The sequence below is a fragment of the Nycticebus coucang genome, chromosome 14 (assembly GCF_027406575.1).
Source record: "Nycticebus coucang isolate mNycCou1 chromosome 14, mNycCou1.pri, whole genome shotgun sequence".
Lineage (NCBI taxonomy): Eukaryota > Metazoa > Chordata > Mammalia > Primates > Lorisidae > Nycticebus > Nycticebus coucang.
The window spans coordinates 95215986-95235035 of NC_069793.1; the positions used below are offsets into that span (position 1 = coordinate 95215986).

General features: G+C 44.0%; 1 protein-coding gene across 1 annotated transcript in view; it reads right to left on the bottom strand.

Moving 5' to 3' along the window:
- HEPHL1 (hephaestin like 1) overlaps window positions 1–19050 on the bottom strand; it is an 89874-nt gene that overhangs the window by 16769 nt on the left and 54055 nt on the right. Inside the window, exons 10-14 of the mRNA XM_053561967.1 lie at window positions 17981–18131; window positions 12057–12269; window positions 9364–9577; window positions 4552–4691; window positions 1944–2084 (exon numbers count right to left, since the gene is read on the bottom strand). Coding sequence (XP_053417942.1) covers window positions 1944–2084; window positions 4552–4691; window positions 9364–9577; window positions 12057–12269; window positions 17981–18131 — 859 coding nt within the window. The remainder of the gene's footprint in view (window positions 1–1943; window positions 2085–4551; window positions 4692–9363; window positions 9578–12056; window positions 12270–17980; window positions 18132–19050) is intronic.

Sequence of the window (19050 nt, forward strand, 5' to 3'; positions counted from 1 at the left end):
TTTTGCTGTGGTCTAAAACTGTTGTAAAAAACAAAATTTATTAATTTAAAACACACACCCCCACCTCCAACTAGAATTCTATCTCCTTTCTGAAGCTTCCCCTAATTTTTCCTACCCCTTGTTATTCCTAATCGTATGGTCTTCATGGGTTTTCCTTCTGTAAAACTTTTATAAACACTCCCAGTAATAGTCCTGAAATCTTCACCACTTAGAATGTTCATGTAAAATCTGTATTACTACTGAAATAACTAATTTTGACTCCCCACATCCCCCCACCCCCCCAAAAAAAACTCATTTTATCATCTTGAGAGTAATATGTGGTTAAGAGCTCAGGCTCTGTAGTCAGATAGTCTGGGGTTCTACCATTACTAGCACAAGACCTGGTCAAGTTCTTTACCCCTCTATGGGTTAGTCATTTGTTAGATGGACACAACACCACTATATTTCATTGATTATAGGATGCAAACTCTCCACATTCTGAAGTCAGAACAGATTGTCCAATCCAGAGCATAAGGTTTAATTGACAGCATGTTTTTCTTTTCTCAGGGACACACGATAATACTAGATATTATAACCAGTAGTGTCAGATTTGATGAAATACGTTTGTGTCTACCTAACCAAGGTGTTGTAAAGATAAATGGGTGTAGGATAATATTTAGAAATAAACTTATCCTACATCAAGCACACAAAGTGAATTCAGTGTGAGTTTAAAATGACTTGCTTTTCTTCCAGAGGCTTATAGAGACCTGGACCCCCCCTGGGTTACTCACAGAGTTAGGCTTTTTTGGAGTTGTAAATTCCTTAGGCCTTTTCTCTGAAGCTGTACACCCCGTGAAGCCTGAGATCCAAGGGCATGCCGCCCTTCCTCAGAGATACGGGCCAGAGGGTTGACATAAGTTAACAACATATTGTCAGAGGTCTATAGGTGCTCTGCCCTGAAGGAAGGTCACAGACGTTACTTCATACTGAGTAAACTGAGTGAATGCTTGAAGACATTCTTCTATTAACTCTGTTCCCCTGTGGCTACTTTCGTCTTTGTGCCCTGTTCGGAAATTAGTCAATGTTTAGAAGAAGAGGTTTACTACAAAGTGATTGTATTGATATGATAACAAAATATTTCCTTTCAAGTTAAATTTCCTTTCATGTTAAATTTCAAATAGGTAAAAGAAGATAATGATGAGACTAACAGATAATAGATTAAGTGAATATGTGCCTGGAAGAGTATAAAACTAAAACTTGGAATAAAGTTTTTTGCTACATACTATTTCATCTCATCTAAGGGCGTGTAGTCTGTTTCTTGACTTAATAATTACAGGAGGAGTTTACACCCACAGCAAAGCTGCTGCTCGTTCACATCTCTGGTCACGCAACAATGGGTTTTTAAATTTCTTTTCTTTTTTAAAATATAAAACATAGTAGCTGGTGTAAGGTCAACACTCTATATGTGTTAGCCATTATTATTTCTTTCTCTCTTTTTTTTTTTTTTAGAGGGAGTCTCACTTTGTCATTCTCGGTAGAGTGCCATGACATCACAGCTCACAGTAGCCTCCAGCTCTTGGGCTTAGGTGATTCTCTTGCCTCAGCCTCCAAGTATCTGGGACTACAGGTGCCCACCATAATGCCCGGCTATTTTTTTGTTGCAGTTTGGCTGGGGCTGGGTTCAAATCCACCACCCTCGGTATATGGGGCTGGCGCCCTACTCACTGAGCCACAGGCACCGCCCAGCCATTATTATTTCTTACCATTCTTTGAGGTCCCTAACAAAGCCCTAAAAATTCCATAAACACGTGGTCACTGGATGAATGAGATGATCTCAGACCAGAGCTAGGTGACAGCTAACACACAGTGACATTAGGAGGAGCTCTTCATGACTCCTCAGAGATAAGAACAGAGTTGAATCTGGGGTCCTCACCGGGGTGGAGCAGACCTCTGGAATGACTTACCTGGATTTGTGGTGGGCACTTGGTACTTCTTTCCAACATCCATCTCCTCTACACCTTGGGCTGAGATGGAGTAGGGCCGCGTGGCTTTGTTCTTAAATATAATCAGGATTGAGTCACCCACCTCGGCATGAATCATTGGGCCTAAATGCAAAACATAGGCCTGTGTGCATTATCGTTGCTCTTTTCAACATTGGTGTAATTTACACATTGGTTGCATTTAGCAAAATAAAATGAAGGTCATCTTCTGCATGAGTATAATTTCTTTGGAGGGCAATATTGTATAGTATTAAATATCACGTAGTCTTTGGCAATGGGAACCACCTGGGTTTGAATTCTGCCTCCCTCACTTATTAGAGAGACCTTGGATAAGTCGTGTAATTTATGGGTCTAATTTCCTTATCTGTAACAAACGTTTAATGTCAGCTTTTGCATAGAGTTATACACGTAGAAGGATTAAATACCATCATGCACGTCAAGTTCTTATTTCAGTGCATTGAAACACAGTAAGTACTCAATAAATGCTTAGCTTTTTTCTACTACCGTATATAAAAGCCGTATATCCACATGATATGGTGACTTTCAGTTGCAATCCCCCTATGTGTAACCTTTGGTTAGTCTGAAATTGCTCATTATCAGATAAACAAATATAATAAAACTAATGAGGATCCAATGAAATAATGTGGCTAAAGGGGATTTGAAAGATCAGAGTGCAATCAAAACATTGATGTATTGATTTATAATCAATACAGCGATTCTCTAGTGTGTCCTCAATGCTGTTTCTCAGTATTTGTGTACTTGAGCTCTGTTCTGCAGCTCCTTACACATGCACATATCTGTCAGCAGCGATCAGGCCATGTGCCAATGGAGATGAGCCCACACCCGTCTGACAGAGCCTCGGCAGCACAGCTGTGGCTACCCTGCCCTACGAGTGGTGCCACTCGCCTGGCAGGGCTCAGAACGTGCACACCCCACTCTGACAGAGCACCGGACTCACGGCGGCCTTTATGAGGCCCGGCTTCATGGTGAGGAGACTCCCATTTCAGAAGCACCTCAAACCCAATTCCTGGGTTCTTTCTGTCCTGGGAATCTGGTGCATTCTACAGACACAAGGAGATAGACTCACGGACGGTGTGCTGGCCACACCCACCCATTCTTCACGGATCCAAGCCGTGCTTTTAAATGCTTTTCTGAGAAAGACTGCTAAAAGCATAAATAAATCTAAAATTTGTTGGACTGTTATCTCTTCAGAAGAAAATGTTTAGTGTGAATCAGGAAGTTCTGAAAAGCACTCTTTTTTATGATGAAGCTAGAAAAGAAAATTCTATGCATGTTCTTTAACAGTAATTTTGGGTGTAGTTACAGGTTGGTGCAGGCATAAACATATAGGACAGTTATAACTTGTATACTCACTGCACCTGCTGAAATTGCACATGCTCACAGTATAGGTAGGTGAGAGCTAATGGCTACTGACTTACAAGGTGATGGGCTGCTGTTGGGAGCCAGTAATGAATGGGAGTGGTCCCTGCTGGTCCCCTTTGAACAATCTGAGTAACCCAGGCCTCTAAGCGACAGAAAATGAATGAATCGGCTTCACACCCGCCTTGGCTGATGTGCTGTCGGGCTTGACTCTGATGAAGTCAGTCATCTGTGTCATTCTACTGAGTAGAACCTAACCAAGGCTCTTTGGGGACATAACCCAGCCCTCTCAGCAGGGCCAGCGCCTTGTCTATAGAGCTCTGTCAACATGCACTGCTCAAGCGAATGAATGCTTCCATCTGGGCTGACTTACTTGTCTGGTGAGATAAACAAGCTCAGATGTGAATATTAATAGACCATGGAGGTGCAGGAAGGGTGGATGAAGCATTTATTAATTTGTGAAGCCAGGAGGCGTGGGGCCCTACCGTAATACTGGAATGCGCTGGGTAAGGCCATACTGCTTATGTGTGCAAAAGCAGGACAGGACTTCAAAAAGTCCTCTAGGTTAGCCCTCTGCCTTAAAGTCTCCCAGGATGGGGTCATTTCTGGTGACTCCCAGGTGAACAAACGTGGAGAGAGAAAGCAGGAAGGTCACCTCTGACCACCAGGTCTGCGGCCTGGGTTCTGAGAAGGCCAGAGGTCAGCAGGGCCTCTCAGAGAGAAACCAGACCTTCTCACAGAGGGGCTGCTCTTTTGTCATTATTTTTATGGTGTGTTAGGATGACACTATGCATGGATAATCCAGGACCTTCAAGAAGTTATTCAAGCACTCTGGCTATGGTTCTGAAACATCAAATTGTTTCAAATTAAAATTTCCCAGTTCAGCAGAAGTGTTGGGAGGAAGCGGCACAATATCAGACGTCAGTCAGGCTGCTGGCTGGCGTGGACTCTGCTTGGGAGTTGCCTGGCAGACCCACCAGGACTAGTCTTTGTATGGACTAAGCGCACAGCACCCGCCCCGATAAGGGCAGCGCAGGACAGTACTGCACTTGGACAAATGCAGTCAAGCTACTCGGTTCCTCTGTCCCTTCCCAGGCACACATCTAACAGGGCACGTGTGGGCCTGGTGTGTGCGTGCGTGTGTGTGCACATGCTATGGGGCGACAGTGCGTGGCCGAAACCTGAGCCGTACCCAGGAGTTCTAAGTGCTCTTCCCGCGGCGGCCGAGCTTTGATCTCCACAAATTCTCCATTGGTGTATTCCCTGTAAACCACCTTCTTGTACTGAGAGCCAATCCAATTTTCAGTGTGGTTCATAAATATATCTCCGTGTCTGAAAGTCAAAAGCATCAGAAATTAAAGTTGCCAGAAGACAGAAAAACCTCGCGTGCTCCTGAGTGATTCACGGGGACTCGAGAGAAGTGCTCCCCACGCCTGGCTGTGCTGGCTGTGACCACAGGCTCCCTGGGGACCTGGCTTTTTGCACCAAACTCTGAGAGTGGAGCCCACATTCTGCACTTTGACGCTCCTTGGGTTCTGCTCCTGGCAGCCCAGCGGCCCAACCTTAGAAACTCCTGCTGGGTGCTGGGTGGGACCAACTTTAGAGACTCCTAAGGACCCTGTGACTTCTCTTCTTGGGGTGAACTCCCCTCACGCATGTGCACCTGTGCACAAACACACTCACACACATCTACCCTCTACAGCCCGATCCCTCCACGTTTCCTGTGTGCCATTCCATACGTGGTTAGGCGCTTTTCCACTTGGAAACATCACAAGGAGGCCTGTGGTTATCTATTATGCATATACCCACACGCAAACATAGGTAAATGCAGTTGACTCTTGTTATTCATGGTAGTTATGTTCCAGAAAGTCACTGTGAATACTGAACTAAAGAATATGGAACCATCGTTCCTAGGAAAAACATAGGGGTAGCTTCCCTCAAACTCCTGGTCACAATATTTTCAACAGCAGATGAACATATAACCTTGTTCTCTGTGTGTTCCTGTTGAAAGACACCTTTTAAATTTATGTTGCTGATTTAATGACACTGAACTTGGCAGCCAACAACGCTGTAACCGGTGCCTAAACAAAGAAAGCCTCCCTAACGCAGGTATTTTTCTCTGCAAGGCACATCCCAGCCTTCTTGCACTTGACAGTGCTTCAGCACTGTGCTTTTGGGGGCGGGGGGCATTTTAAACAGTGAAAGCGCTAACACAAAGCACACAAATGCAAAAACTGTGGCAGTATATAGACACCCCCCCCCCAAAGAACACTTGTTGACAGTCTGAGAGCTGAAAGGAGAAGGCAGAGAGATTCCTTATGTGGCTCAGCTGGAAACATGTACATCAGGCAACTTAAAATTTTTGCTATTCTATGAATATCTGTAAATGACCACAAAAAAGTCACAAGAATTGATTGGGAGGGGTTACAAATAAATGTTAGCAAGTAGGTAAACGTGCAAAAAAGCAGAATCCACAAATAATAATGATGATGGACTGCTCACGTATAACCTATTTAATCTATCGTCAAAGTAGGTCATCACAAAAGATGGATTAAAGCAATCCATTAATTTTACCTTGCAAACATGGTAAGACTCACCTCCTTCCATTTCCCTCCGAGAACTGTCTGCCTTCTGATTTCAGCTATCTGCTTCACTGACCTGTGTGAGCTGGAAATGGTCCTAACCATTCTCCCTGCCCCCTAAATGCCTCTCTTCCCTGCAGGCAGAGGAGTCCTAAGCTATAAATTCAAGCAGGTTAATTCTTATAGAAAGACTTTTTTATGGCTTCCCACTGCCACACTCCTCAACTTGCTCCAAAGCCCCTTCTCTATTGCCCTTACCACCTCCCAAGTCTCATTTCCCACCCCTGCCCTCCACCCCCACTCTACACTCTGGTCATTGCAAACATGCACTCTCTTGAATGGGATATGCTCACCCTCAGCATCAAAAGCATGCTTCCTACCTCGTCCACTGGCCTAGTCTTCATGTCACAGCGCCAAGACTCCTTCCCTCCAGTCCCCTTCCCTGATCACCGACCCGTGGCCCACCTGTCCCGAAGATGGGGCTGTGTGCTTCTGCACTGAGCTGCCACTGCACTCTGCCCTTCCCCTCTGTAGTGGCTGCCTCACTCCTTTGCTTGTTTTGAAGTTTCCCCAGGGACCAGGAATTTTGTGTGGGAGAGGACCTTGTCTTCCCTTCTCCAGATTGTTTTACCAGCACTTTGCACAACGCCCAGCACATAGTAGGTATTTAATACAGGCACATATTCTGTCCCCCCTAGACCGGATGCTTTCCAGGGGAAGAGAACTTTTCTTCTACTTTCATTTTTCCAGGTTTCCCAGAAACAGGGTCGGTGGTGATCAGCACAGACCCTGCAGCCACATTCTGCTATGTTTTTTCCCCTGCAAACTGCACCTGCTAAAGGGACTGGCGTGGGGAATAGGAGTTAATATCTGTAAAACACTATGTCAGGCACATGGTAAGCACTAGGGAGGCCCTTGCTTTACTATCATCTTGTGGGATGAGATGCTAAGCAAAGCTGATCAAATAGGTCAAGTACATAGTGAGGATAAGGTCAGATAAGGCTTGCAACTAACACCCTAGCAAAATTCCAGCAGACGTGGAGGCTCAATAGATGGGGATCACTGCAGATGGTTAAATTACATACGTATCCACAAGCTCAGGAGTACTAGGAAGACACATTTTTCTATCAAAACTTAATTTCTGTTTTCAAATGTCCACCCACTGCATAAACTACCCCCTTGTCATTGTGCAGGTAGACTTATTTTTTGCCTTTCTAGGATCCTGAAGCCTTTGCAGCATGTTCTCAGGAATCCCCTGAAAAAGGATTTACATGTTCCAAGTTGGGGCACAGGGTCTGTGTTGGTCAGGACAGTAAACAGGATACAGGATACAGGATAACCAGTATCAAGAGGTAGTTCAAAAACCAGATGTGCCCCACCATGGCCTTGGGGCAAAGGGCAGAAGCACAGACATGGACATTGGCACAGAAGGGACATTTGTCCCTGGGCTCATATTTACAAAGATACCACAGAGGTGCCCTGGGAGCCCTCGTTATTTCTATTCTGTATTGAGTTTTTATCTATAGCACCTCGTGAACCATGAACATGTCCTTTACTGCAATTTGCTTTTATCTATTCCTGGGCAATAACCAGGGTGACATAAGATGGATGGAATTAAGGTATCATACCCCCTCTCCCTTCCCTATCAGCAATTTCTACGTTACTTGGGAGATAGTTGGGGTGGCGCCTGTGGCTCAGTTGGTAAGGCGCCGGCCCCATATACCGAGGGTGGCGGGTTCAAACCTGGCCCCGGCCAAACTGCAACCAAAAAATAGCCGGGTGTTGTGGCAGGTGCCTGTAGTCCCAGCTACTCGGGAGGCTGAGGCAGGAGAATCGCTTAAGCCCAGGAGTTGGAGGCTGCTGTGAGCTGTGTGATGCCACGGCACTCTATCGAGGGCCATAAAGTGAGACTCTGTCTCTACAAAAAAAAAAAAAAAACTTGGGAGATAGTTTCAGAAGACAGAAACTAGACCTTCCTGCTGGACGAGAGGGGTGGGGATTTAAAGCACGAGTGAAAACGAGTGTAAGAAAATAATGAAGGCTATAATTTCTATACACTCATAGGCTAAGATTGTACACATGACCAAATTATTATACACTCATTTCTTTGGTTATAGCAGCCTTTTAATGAAATAATCATTTTACAAAAGGACAAATTAGAATTCATGTCATTTTCCACTGAACCAGCATCAGTCTTTCGCTGACAGCAGTAGTTTTGCAGAAGAGGGGTGTCTGGTTTAATAAGTAGATCAGTGAACAGTTGAATGGATTTTAAATCCTCCTGTTCTTGAGGCAAATCTGTCCTGAGGGAGGAGTCTCTGGGGGGCTTTGTTTGTGTCTTTTTTTATTTATCCAGAAGGTGGCACTGTTATACTCCCTTTTCCAGAAGTGTGGACGGACCCCCGTCCCCTCAAAACAAAGGGCAACAAGTTAGAAACAGCTGTGGTAAGGACAGTTCTTGTGTACGTCACAGCCCTTGAGGGTTGTATGAGGTGGGGGAGGGGAGTGTGGCGGGAAGAATTATGTGGGGGTGGCAAGGAAGAAGAACAAAAAGGAAAAAAAAAAAAGAAAAAAAGAACAAAAAGGAACTGGGGCGTGCAGGGCAACGCGGTGCGCAGGAGGGATCACAGATCTGTGGTTCAAAAGATCCAGGCTGAATTCCCACTCTGCCAATGACCAGCCAGACGCCGTGACCCTTTGCACCTCACCTGCCTATCAGGACAGTAAACCGAAACAGTGGGTGGTCGGTATTAACCTTGGTGTTGGGAGTCTGCAATCTGTGCCTGACTCCTGTGTTTAACTGCTCCCCAGTGCACCCCGGGGAGCTTGGTGGCTGGACTCGCCCGCCCAGGGCAGTAAGGGACCAGCGCTCCCAAGCCCGCTGCTGGCTCCGGAATGCAGCACTGGCCACAGCACTTTCAAGGGAGGGTCAATCTTGCGGACTTTCTGGGTACAGGGCCTAGTGGAGAGACCCGTTCTTCCTATCCCCAATTCAGGATCTCTCCGCAGGCGACCGCCTCCGACCCCTCCCCAGCTGTCCCCACCCGGATCGGCGCTCGGCCCCAATTCCCCTGTCCAGGGTCCTCGACCCAGACCTCATCTCACCGTCTCTGCCTCCTCCGGCCCCGGCTGTGTCCCCAGCCCCACTCTCACGGGGGCAGTTGCCTCTTTTCCTAAACCTTCCAATCCGCGCTCCGCGCGCGCCTGGGCGCATCCGTCCACCCCTGCGCCGCCGGGAACCCGCGGCTGCCGGGAGCTGGGGGAGCCTTCCAGGGCGGAGCCGACCAGCTTCCCCAATCTGTGCACGTAAGTAAAAGACTCTGCCAGAACCTGACGGCAAACCCGTGGCGTTTCTAAATTTCCGCCTTGGCTAAAAGTGTGCGTAATCCCACCGAAGAGACTGGAGGCGTCGCCTGTGGTACCTTTCCCCTCTTGCGTCCAAGGGCAGCTTTTCGAACTCCCAGTTTTTGTTAGGGGCATAATCCCATTCTACCTCTTCAGCAGCGACGTAAAACGTTCTTATCATCCTGTACGGCTGCTCAAAAGGGTCCTTGTTGCCACAGCTGTTGACCTCATAGATCTGGCCCATGCCTCTCAAGAGGTGGTACATAGTGGCACAGACCACCCTGAAGGTCCCTGGAAGACAAACGGCGTGGCATTGTGGGCGCGGCTCAGTCTGTGGTTGTTACTGGTCTGTTTTTAGCAAACCTACGTATTTTTTCCAAAATAAATAACCAATAAGGCAGATTTTTAAAATATCAATTTGATAGCAGTTTAAAATTAGACCCCAGGGGGAATAAACTACTTGGAATATATTTACTTGGAAGGTGCCATTTAAAAATCACTCCTGGTAGAAAAATAAAACTTACAATGTTGTTGTAAGACTACAAGAAGGCTTCTCTGGGTCTTCCCCATAATGCACAGTTATTAGAAAAAATGGTTTCTTCTGGAAAATCACCAGTAGGTGTGGTGATTTTAGCCCAGCCCAGTTTAGAAAGAATTAATTATCTGTAAGATGATTATCCTAAACAAAATTCAAATTAGGCCACATTTCTGAAGCCATGTATTTTGCCCTTAAAGGATTTCGTAAATTATAAAGTGCAATAAATATGTAAGGTATTATTATTATTATTAAAGCCTTTAATAGAAGGAGTGTCTCATTTCCAATGGCAGGTTTACATTAAGCCACATGAAAAGAAAAAAGAAAATTAAAAAACAACTAAATTTTTCTACATAATGCCAGCAATCATATCTGACTGAAAATTATGTCATTTTAAAAAATGAATTTCTAGATGCACTGGTAGATCTATCCTAATTGCACTCACCATAAAATCAATAAAATTAATGAAGATGGTAACTCTCAATGAAATTATTGAATCAATAACTCTTCTCTTTCTTTTGTAAACTCTGTTCTTAGAGGTGAGTGATTAGTGTCACTAATCACTAGCAACCGTCATGGCTTCTATCTGCTACATGTATAACTCAGTTGTGTAAATATTGCAAGTTACTCCTTCTAGAGGAGTGAAAACTGTTGATTTTATGGGTTCCCAAGCACTGTCAGGCACTAAGGAGGACAATGATGAAGAGGCTTTGTGAAACCACAGAGAAAGCTCTGAGGACAGACTTGGAAACACTTCCCTCTGCATTTGGTCTCTTCCAGGCAGCCCATTACTTACGTGTTGATTGTGCCTTTTCAATAGCCAAGAAATTATCTTCTTTAAAAACAAAAAAGAAGGGCAGCACCTGTGGCTCAAAGGAATAGGGCACTGAAGTGGCCCAGCCCCAGACACCCCCCCCAAAAAAAGATAAATAAAAGAAATCTTTGACTTGCAGCCTATAGTCTACCCACATGTGAGCACCCTCCTTGGCTTATAGGAAAGGGACAGGGGTTGGTGAAATGATCAAGCTTTTCAGCAGTCACCATTGTATGCTCATCACCAAACATAAACCAAAAAACAATCTTAGGGAGCTCTTTAGAAGCCCATAGGGCACATGAGTAAGTATCAAGACCCTGGGGTGAGTAGCTGATTCTCTAAAATTATTCTGCCAGCTTTGGCTTTGAGAGCCTATTTCTATGGATTAAGATGATTTGGCTAGTTCCCTCATTCCCTATCCTCTTTGTCCCCAAAGAATATATTTTTAAAAAATCATTGGGTCCAAGCCATCCCTTGGTTTGGGTGATTCATAATTCATCAACTATATTAATATAGAGACGTAAAACACTGGGGAAGTTTACAAGTTTATAAGGCAAAGATTGCGGAGCTCCTGGTGTCAGGAAGTCTTTGATCAAGGGTATGGAAGCCCAAGCCTCAAGTTCTTAATTGATGACATAGGAGGCATCAAAACTGTAGTTTCTGTGTGAAGCAAAGTAGAGATCCACTTAAAAAAAGTGGCAGGTAACATATTGGTTCATATTGGTTCATCTTCGGTAACATTTTGGTTTCTTAAGACAGATGAAAAACATGTTAAGGCCCATAACGCTCGCTATTCTCACTTTTTTATGCAGCACTAAGCATATGCTCTCATATTTTGCTCTATATCTTTTATTAAAACGTTCCAATTATCTAATTAGCTTGGAATACTCAGAGAAGAAGTTGCAGGTACTGGCATTTTATGGAGATTTCCATGGACTGCAAACCCAGTGCAGCTTGCTCTGTGGGAAAACCAAGAATGCCCAACAGAATAAAAATAGAGACATCTCTAAATAACCCATCAAGAGGCTACTATTCGTCCCTAGAGAAGGCAGACCCCACTGCAGTTATGGTGGCTGCGTCCGTAATCTGGAAGCATCTCCTGGGCTGTAGGTGCCTGTAGATGCTTCAGAGAGACAACTGGAGTGATGTTCATGCTTAGTGAGCACAGAGCATATCCCGTTTGTCAGGGCTGACTTTTTCATGGATTGTCATTCAGACGGCTCCACTTCGTGGATGTTACTTTCGATACTTCTCCTACGTCCTTTACGCTATATGTTTGGACTGATAAACGGAGTGAAATCTCTGATTCTAATCAAGATTACATCTGTTTCAACACCCCCTGAAGTACCCCAAGTCTACTGATTTCTTCTAGGAGAGGCCTCTAAGAGGATGGGGCCTCTAGGCGGACCCTGCACGTTTACCTGCATGATCTGGTTGCATGAATGCTGTTGTGGCCATGTGGGGAAACAGGGTGAGGGAGTCTCGGTGGGTCCCTCGGAGGTGGATGGTGTTCCCTTGAAAAGAAATTCCATGCATGTCGGTGTCCGTACCCAATCCAATCATATGCCAGGAAACTCTGTCCTTTTTGCACATGTTCAGGCCTGGCTGGTTGCCGTACATGTAGCCATTAACAGCTAACAGGAAGGAAAAAAGATAGTCAGAGGCCACTATAATTATGTAGACATGCTGAAAATACACCCTCTTAGTGGAAAAAAATTGGGGTGGATATTTAAGTATGTAAAACTATTGACAGAAGACCCTTGTAAAAAAAAAAATAGTACTGGGAAAAAGTCAAATAGCAAATCAACTTAAAATGGAGCCCAAAGTTAACAATGAATAGTGAAAATATACTAAAATTATTAAAATGTCATATTTAGCAACACGTATGCAAGGACGCTAATTCCAAGAATCAATAAGGAATGAACCAGGTTGTTTCCTGACATTTTTTGTGACAAAATTGTTTCATGGCATGATATGATATCCTTCAGTTTGCGTTTCATTTTTACATATTATAAAGAGTATCACTCTTGTAAGCATTTTATTGACTTCACTAATTCCTCTATATTCTTCTCTAACACTCTATTTTTATTTTTTGAAACAATCTCACTCGGTCTCCCTGGTAGAGTGCCGTGACGCCAGCATAGCTCACAGCAACCTCAAACTCTTGGGCTCAAGAGCTCCTGCTGCCTCAGCCTCCCAAGTAGCTGGGACTACAGGTGCCAGCCATGACACCTGCCTAGTTTTTTTTTATTTTTAGTAGAGACAGGGCTTGCTTTGCTCAGGATGGTTTAGAACTCCTGAGGTCAGGTGATCCACCTGCCTGGGCCTCCCAGAGTGCTGGGATTATAGGTGTGAGCCACCATGCCTGGTCTGTCTAACACTTTTGATGTGAGGATCATTTTCTTTGGAGGTTTTCACCCTATCATTCCTGTGTTAAATGTTTCTTCCTCAGTTACTAATACACTTAATTCAGTCAGACCCTCATTTGCATTTGCTTCTGGAAGTTATCAGACATCCTTTTCCTGATTACATGGATTCAGAATCATCTGAAACACTTTCATTCAAATGACACTGTGTTTGCATGTCTGGTCAGTGGAGAGGGAATTTGGGGGAGTGTGGGATCACTATGTTTATAAGAGGTTAGTTCTTGAGTAAACAAATTTGCTTTATGATAACTCCTACTTCCTTACCCCAATAAAATAACTTCGGGGACTTTCATAATGATTACTTAGACATGAAGACCATCTGTGCTTCCAGAGTGGCAAATTGTTTTTATCTCTCTGAGGCAGTGCCTTGGGAAGAGTTGAGAAAGCACATTCCCACCCTGTAGAGAGGCACACCGACTGAATAACAATATCCGACAGGGGAATATACATAATTATGTCTCACATTTTCTATCCCAGAGAGAGATAAACACTCTATCCCTCTCCCACTCCCTGCTAGCGCCCCTATTAGGAGGGAACAATTGATATGCACGTAAACACCCTGCTTTGTAATGCCATTAGCAAACAAAATTACTTTTTATTTCTTGTCTGCAGAACCAGTGGTGCTCGGTCATTGTATTAAAATATGAGATTAGTGTTAGACATTTCAAGAAGGCCTGGAGCTTCTGAAAACACCACATTTTGTGGAAAAAAAGATCCTGGATAATGCTTTGGCAAATCTTGGTCTAAATTTTGCCCATCAAATGTTTAAAAGGTACGCGTGTAAATCAAGGTGCTAATGGATTTGGTCCTTGCCTGGCTGATAGAGGATCTTCTCTTGCCTTGGGACTCTTGCTTAAAGTCTCTCTTTCTGGATCATTCATTCATCCACCCATTCATTCATTCAACAAACATGGTATTTTTGAATACAGCTTATGTAACAGACACAACACAAAGCACTTTGACAGCATGTGAGGGGCCTTCTTTTTGGCTTTGTTGCTTTCTTCTAACCATTTCATTCAAGCAAGAGTGAAGGTAGAACTTAATTTGTAAGTAAGGTGGAATTTAATGAAGACATTATTTTCCTTGACTATTGCTTTAAAAACATCATATCCTGCATTTCTAAAATACAAACGTGAATTTCACATTGCAAAACAAAGCTGGGGCTAAATTTGGACCAATTGGTTGTTTAATATTTTCTATATAAAAGCCTTTCTGATGATGAATTTCTTTTACAATTTAGCTTCTCCTCTAAGGAACTGCTATGTTTCCATAAGAATGGCTGGTCTAGCTGTTTCTCTGCAGGGAAACCCCCATTCTGTCTCTTGTCTAGCTTTCAAGACCATCTGTTTTCCACTGTTCCCCTTCCATGATTCAAATGAAATCACACCATAAAAATGAACTCACTCCATAAAATGCGTTTCTCAACGAGCCTTATCCCCTGGAAGAAGTTATGAAAGAGGAGACCACTGCCCATTTTTCCCTTCTCCTGAGTTCATTCAAATAGATATTTTATTTTTAAAAACAATAGGAAAGGGGGAGTGTAAAGATGGTAGGTTTTTATAGTGCAAGGATAGGGAAGTTACTAACTCAGAGTTTTCATTAAGGACTAAAGTCAATTTTTCTCTCTGCCTGCTTTCTTCCCATGCCTTCTCTTGCTAACAGGCACCCTGTGGAGTTCCCTTTTTCTAAACCACCAAAAAGAACAGATAAAAAGAAATGTAAATTCTTTCTCTTTTCATTCACAAACTCTCTCTCATAAGTTATTCTTACAGCCTAGGGATTCCTGAGCCTTTCCTGGAGGAGCAATAGGCTGTGAACATCAGGCCTCACATCTGAAACACCCCTAAAAATTCTGTCTTCAAATATCTTTATTGCCTGGGCGGTACCTGTGGCTCAAGGAGTAGGGCGCCGGTCCCATGTGCCGGAAGTGGTGGGTTCAAACCCAGCCCCGGCCAAAAAAAAAAAAAACCAAATATCTTTATTGCCAAATGATTTTTGGTCCTTTGGATATACACCTAGAAGAGGAATTGCAGGATCAAATGGCAGGTCTACATTTAGATCCCTGAGTGTTCTCCGAACTTCCTTCCAAAAGGAACGTACTAGCTTGCTTTCCCACAATGAGGTGAAGGCTATGTTGATCAGTAGGATGTAAGCACTCCAATTTGTACAAATAATCAACACATTGAATTCTATAATGGCATAAATGTATTCATGATCTCTGTATGAATGATTTGATAAAAAATAAAAAGGAAAATAAAAAGAACCTAAAAAAAAAAGTCTGTCTTCACATTCATAATACCTTATGTATTTGGCTGTAATTGCTTTTTCCCTTTGCTCCCCTTAAATTCAGCCGCAGCTGGATCTCAGCTGCCGCCCTGCTTTCCTTCTGTCTTTGGGATGCCACACCTGTGTCCCTGCTCTTTTCTCTTTTCCCCACTCTTTCTCTCTCTCCCTCTCTCCTTCTAAGAAGATAAAATAACCTTTATACTTTTATATCCTAATCTTCGTCTAGAGAAATGCTTTTCTCATCCTGTGAGCACCTGCTAAGATTTCCGCCCTAACATTTGTAGCTTATTTGCCCTTTTTTATTGTTTACCAAGAAGTTCAGAAATAAATTTCATATTTAGCTATATGAAAACTTTTCTTTTTATAGCAGATGATACTGAAAACGCACTATTTCTTGTTTTCCATGGGTCTAAGAGGGAACTCTGTTGGAAATGCACATCTGGGACTATGGGAGTCTGTGACCTGGTTACTATACATCCCTTGTAACCTTAGAATTTTTTTGGACTTCCATGTCAGGGAAGGAGGCACTTTTGTAGGCATTTTTTTTGAGTATGGACTCTTTCTCAGTTGGAAGAGCAACCTTAGAAAGACTAACTCTGACAGTTAAGTCCTAGAACTCATCCTAGAAAAAGTGCTCCATCCCTCACTGCTGAATATTACTGTGGTCACCTAGGAAGTCCTCCCCTAGGGAAGCTGTGCACAGATGCCCGCACCTACTCCACCCTTCAAAGCAATTTTGGAAGTCTTTTTCTGGAATGGCCCTCGCAGCTGTCACTGTATTAACCTTGATGTCTGAATGTCATCAAGATGTCTGAATGTCATCATAATGTCTTCCTTTCAATATTCCCTTTATCTTCAGGTAAAGAAAAAAGTCATTAGGGGGCTGGACATGGTGGCTTATTCTTGTCATCCTAGCACTCTGGGAGGTCGATAAATCACTTGTGGTCTTGAGTTCAAGACCAGTCTGAGCAAAAGCAAGGCCTCATCTCTACTAAAAATAGAAAATTTATCCAGGTATGTCAGATGCCTGTAGACCCAGCTACTTGGGAGGCTGGGGCAGGAGGATCCCTTGAACCCTGGAGTTTGAGGTGGCTGTGAGTGAAGCTGATGTCCAGGCAACAGAGTGAAGACTGTCTCAAAAAAACAGAAAGTCACTGGGGGCCAGATCCAGTGAGTAGGGAGGGTGTTTCAATATAGTTATTTGTTCACTGGCTAAAACTCTCACAGATATTGGTGTGTGAACTGTGCATGGTCAAGATGCAAGAGCCATGAGTTGTTCACCATGATTTTCAGTTCAGATTTTCCTGTTTCTCTATTGATGTTTACTTGGTCTGCTGTGCCTCTCATAGTCCACCAACAATTCTGACACACAATTCAATTCATTTTTGCAATGTTTTTGTCAGTTCGATTCATTACTGAGACCTCCCTTCATCAGGGATGTTTTCTCTCCCCTCAGAAAAATGTTTAATCCATTCGTACTCTGTTATTTTCTCATGGCATTATCCCCGTGAACTTGAACTAATATGTCCCTGATTTCACTTCCACTCTTGCCAAGTTTAACAAGAAATTTATGAATATTTGTTCATTGCTTTAATGCAAGCTCCAAGAATCTCACAAAAACATGCCATAACAATAATGAACATCAGTCAGCAAGACACAGTCACATGTCAACACAAACGAACTTGTGAGACACTGACATACCAAAATATAAAACCTTACCGAGTTATTTATACAGTGCCGCCAATGTAAGGGCACAGTGGCAGGTCCGTGAAATTAACTGTCACACGTCATATGCCCAACACTAATGAGCATCCTGTGTTAGTCACAACCAGTTAGCAGGTGGTTTGCTATTTTATTTATTTATTTTTTTTGTAGAGACAGAGTCTCACTTTATGGCCCTCGGTAGAGTGCCGTGGCCTCACACAGCTCACAGCAACCTCCAACTCCTGGGCTTAGGCGATTCTGTTGCCTCAGCCTCCCGAGTAGCTGGGACTACAGGCGCCCGCCACAACGCCCAGCTATTTTTTTGTTGCAATTTGGCTGGGGCCGGGTTTGAACCAGCCACCCTCGGTATATGGGGCCGGCGCCCTACCCAGTGAGCCACAGGCCCTGCCCTGGTTTGCTATTGTTAGTTAACACTTGATATAAAAAAGAGCCAGGGAGGGAGATACAGTAATTCCTCCCAAATGAAGGGATAGGAACACCTAGTGCTTTACAAATCGACACTTTGACCAGTCACGAATGCTACTCAATTAGACAGACTTGGCTGTATAATGATCATCGCCTATTATCACGTTAGTTTTCAGACATAATGATGTTATTGTGAACCCAGTGGAGGGCACCTTTGTCAGTAATTTTCTACCTTTATGATGAACTGTGACCTTTGCTAGTTTAAATTATGTGTTGTTTCATCTGAAGCAGAAAAAATGTTTCAGAAGGGTTTTAAGTATTACCCCATGTCTGGGAGATGTGAGGTTTCGCCACATCCTGTGAAGACGAAGACATGAAATAACTTACTTGTGACCAAGAACAAAACCCACGAAACCAAAATTAAGATAATTAAAACATTGTCAATGCTTTCACTTCCAATGCGGTGCAGCCTTTCATCTGCAGGAGGGAGTCACTTGTCATACCGTGCATTCGGTTGGACTGCACAAACTCCTTCTCTTCTTTGTCAACACTGCCAGGACGCCAGGTGAACTTCTGAATGTTTTCATCAAGATATCTGCTGAGGTTCTCATCAAAGACTGTGAACAATAGGTAAAACTCCTTGTCTATTCCTTTCTACAGAGAAGAAAGAAATGAATACATAAAAAGTGCAGCTTGGAGGAGTCTGTAGTATGGCTTCGCTTTCAAGGTTCCCACACAGTGGGTTACGGTTAATCACCATCAGCCACGGACTCACTGGGTCACTTTGGAAATCGGGATTCTGAACATTATTCACCCAGAAAATTCATCTTTCTCATGATCTCACAACTCCCATCCATGTGACTTCCTCCAAGAAAATCTGTGCCTGCTCAGAAGTCGTTCCTGTCTGCGGTGCTCCCATGATCAGGCTGGTCCTCACCACCTTTTCCCCTGATCATGACCCGCATGGCCCTGTCCAGCCTCTCTCACTCACCGACTTCGTCTCCTCTGCTCACCTCCTGGCTTACCCCAGCCGCCCTGGCCTTTTTCCTTCCCTGAACATTCCAACCTGATTCCTGCCTCAGGGCCTTTTCATATGGCTGCCCTCGCTGCCTTTCCTGGGTCAGTTCTCTGTACAAATGTCATCTCCTCAGCCCACACTCACTCACCTTAACCTACTTTGCTCTGCTTCATAGCACTTATCTCCATCTGGAATGATATTTTAGCTGTTTTCTCCCACTGCAGTGTGGGCCTTACAAGTATGCAAACATCTGGGGCTCTTCTCTGTATCCCTAGCTCCAAGAAAAATGCCTAGGAAAGCAGGCAGTCAGGGCATGTTTGTGAGTACAATAATGAATTCATATAGCTGATGAGAGCTGGTTTAGGGGAAGACATTTGAGGCAGAGAAGGCCTGGAACAGAAGCCCTAAGCGAGAGGCCAGCTTGGCCTGTACGAGGAACAGAAAGGGTAAAGTGGCTGGAGCAGAGGTGGGCAGGGAGCTCGATGAGAGACCTCAGGGACCAGAGGCCTAGGTGGAGAAGTGATAGGAAACCACTGGAGGGCTGAATAGGGAAGT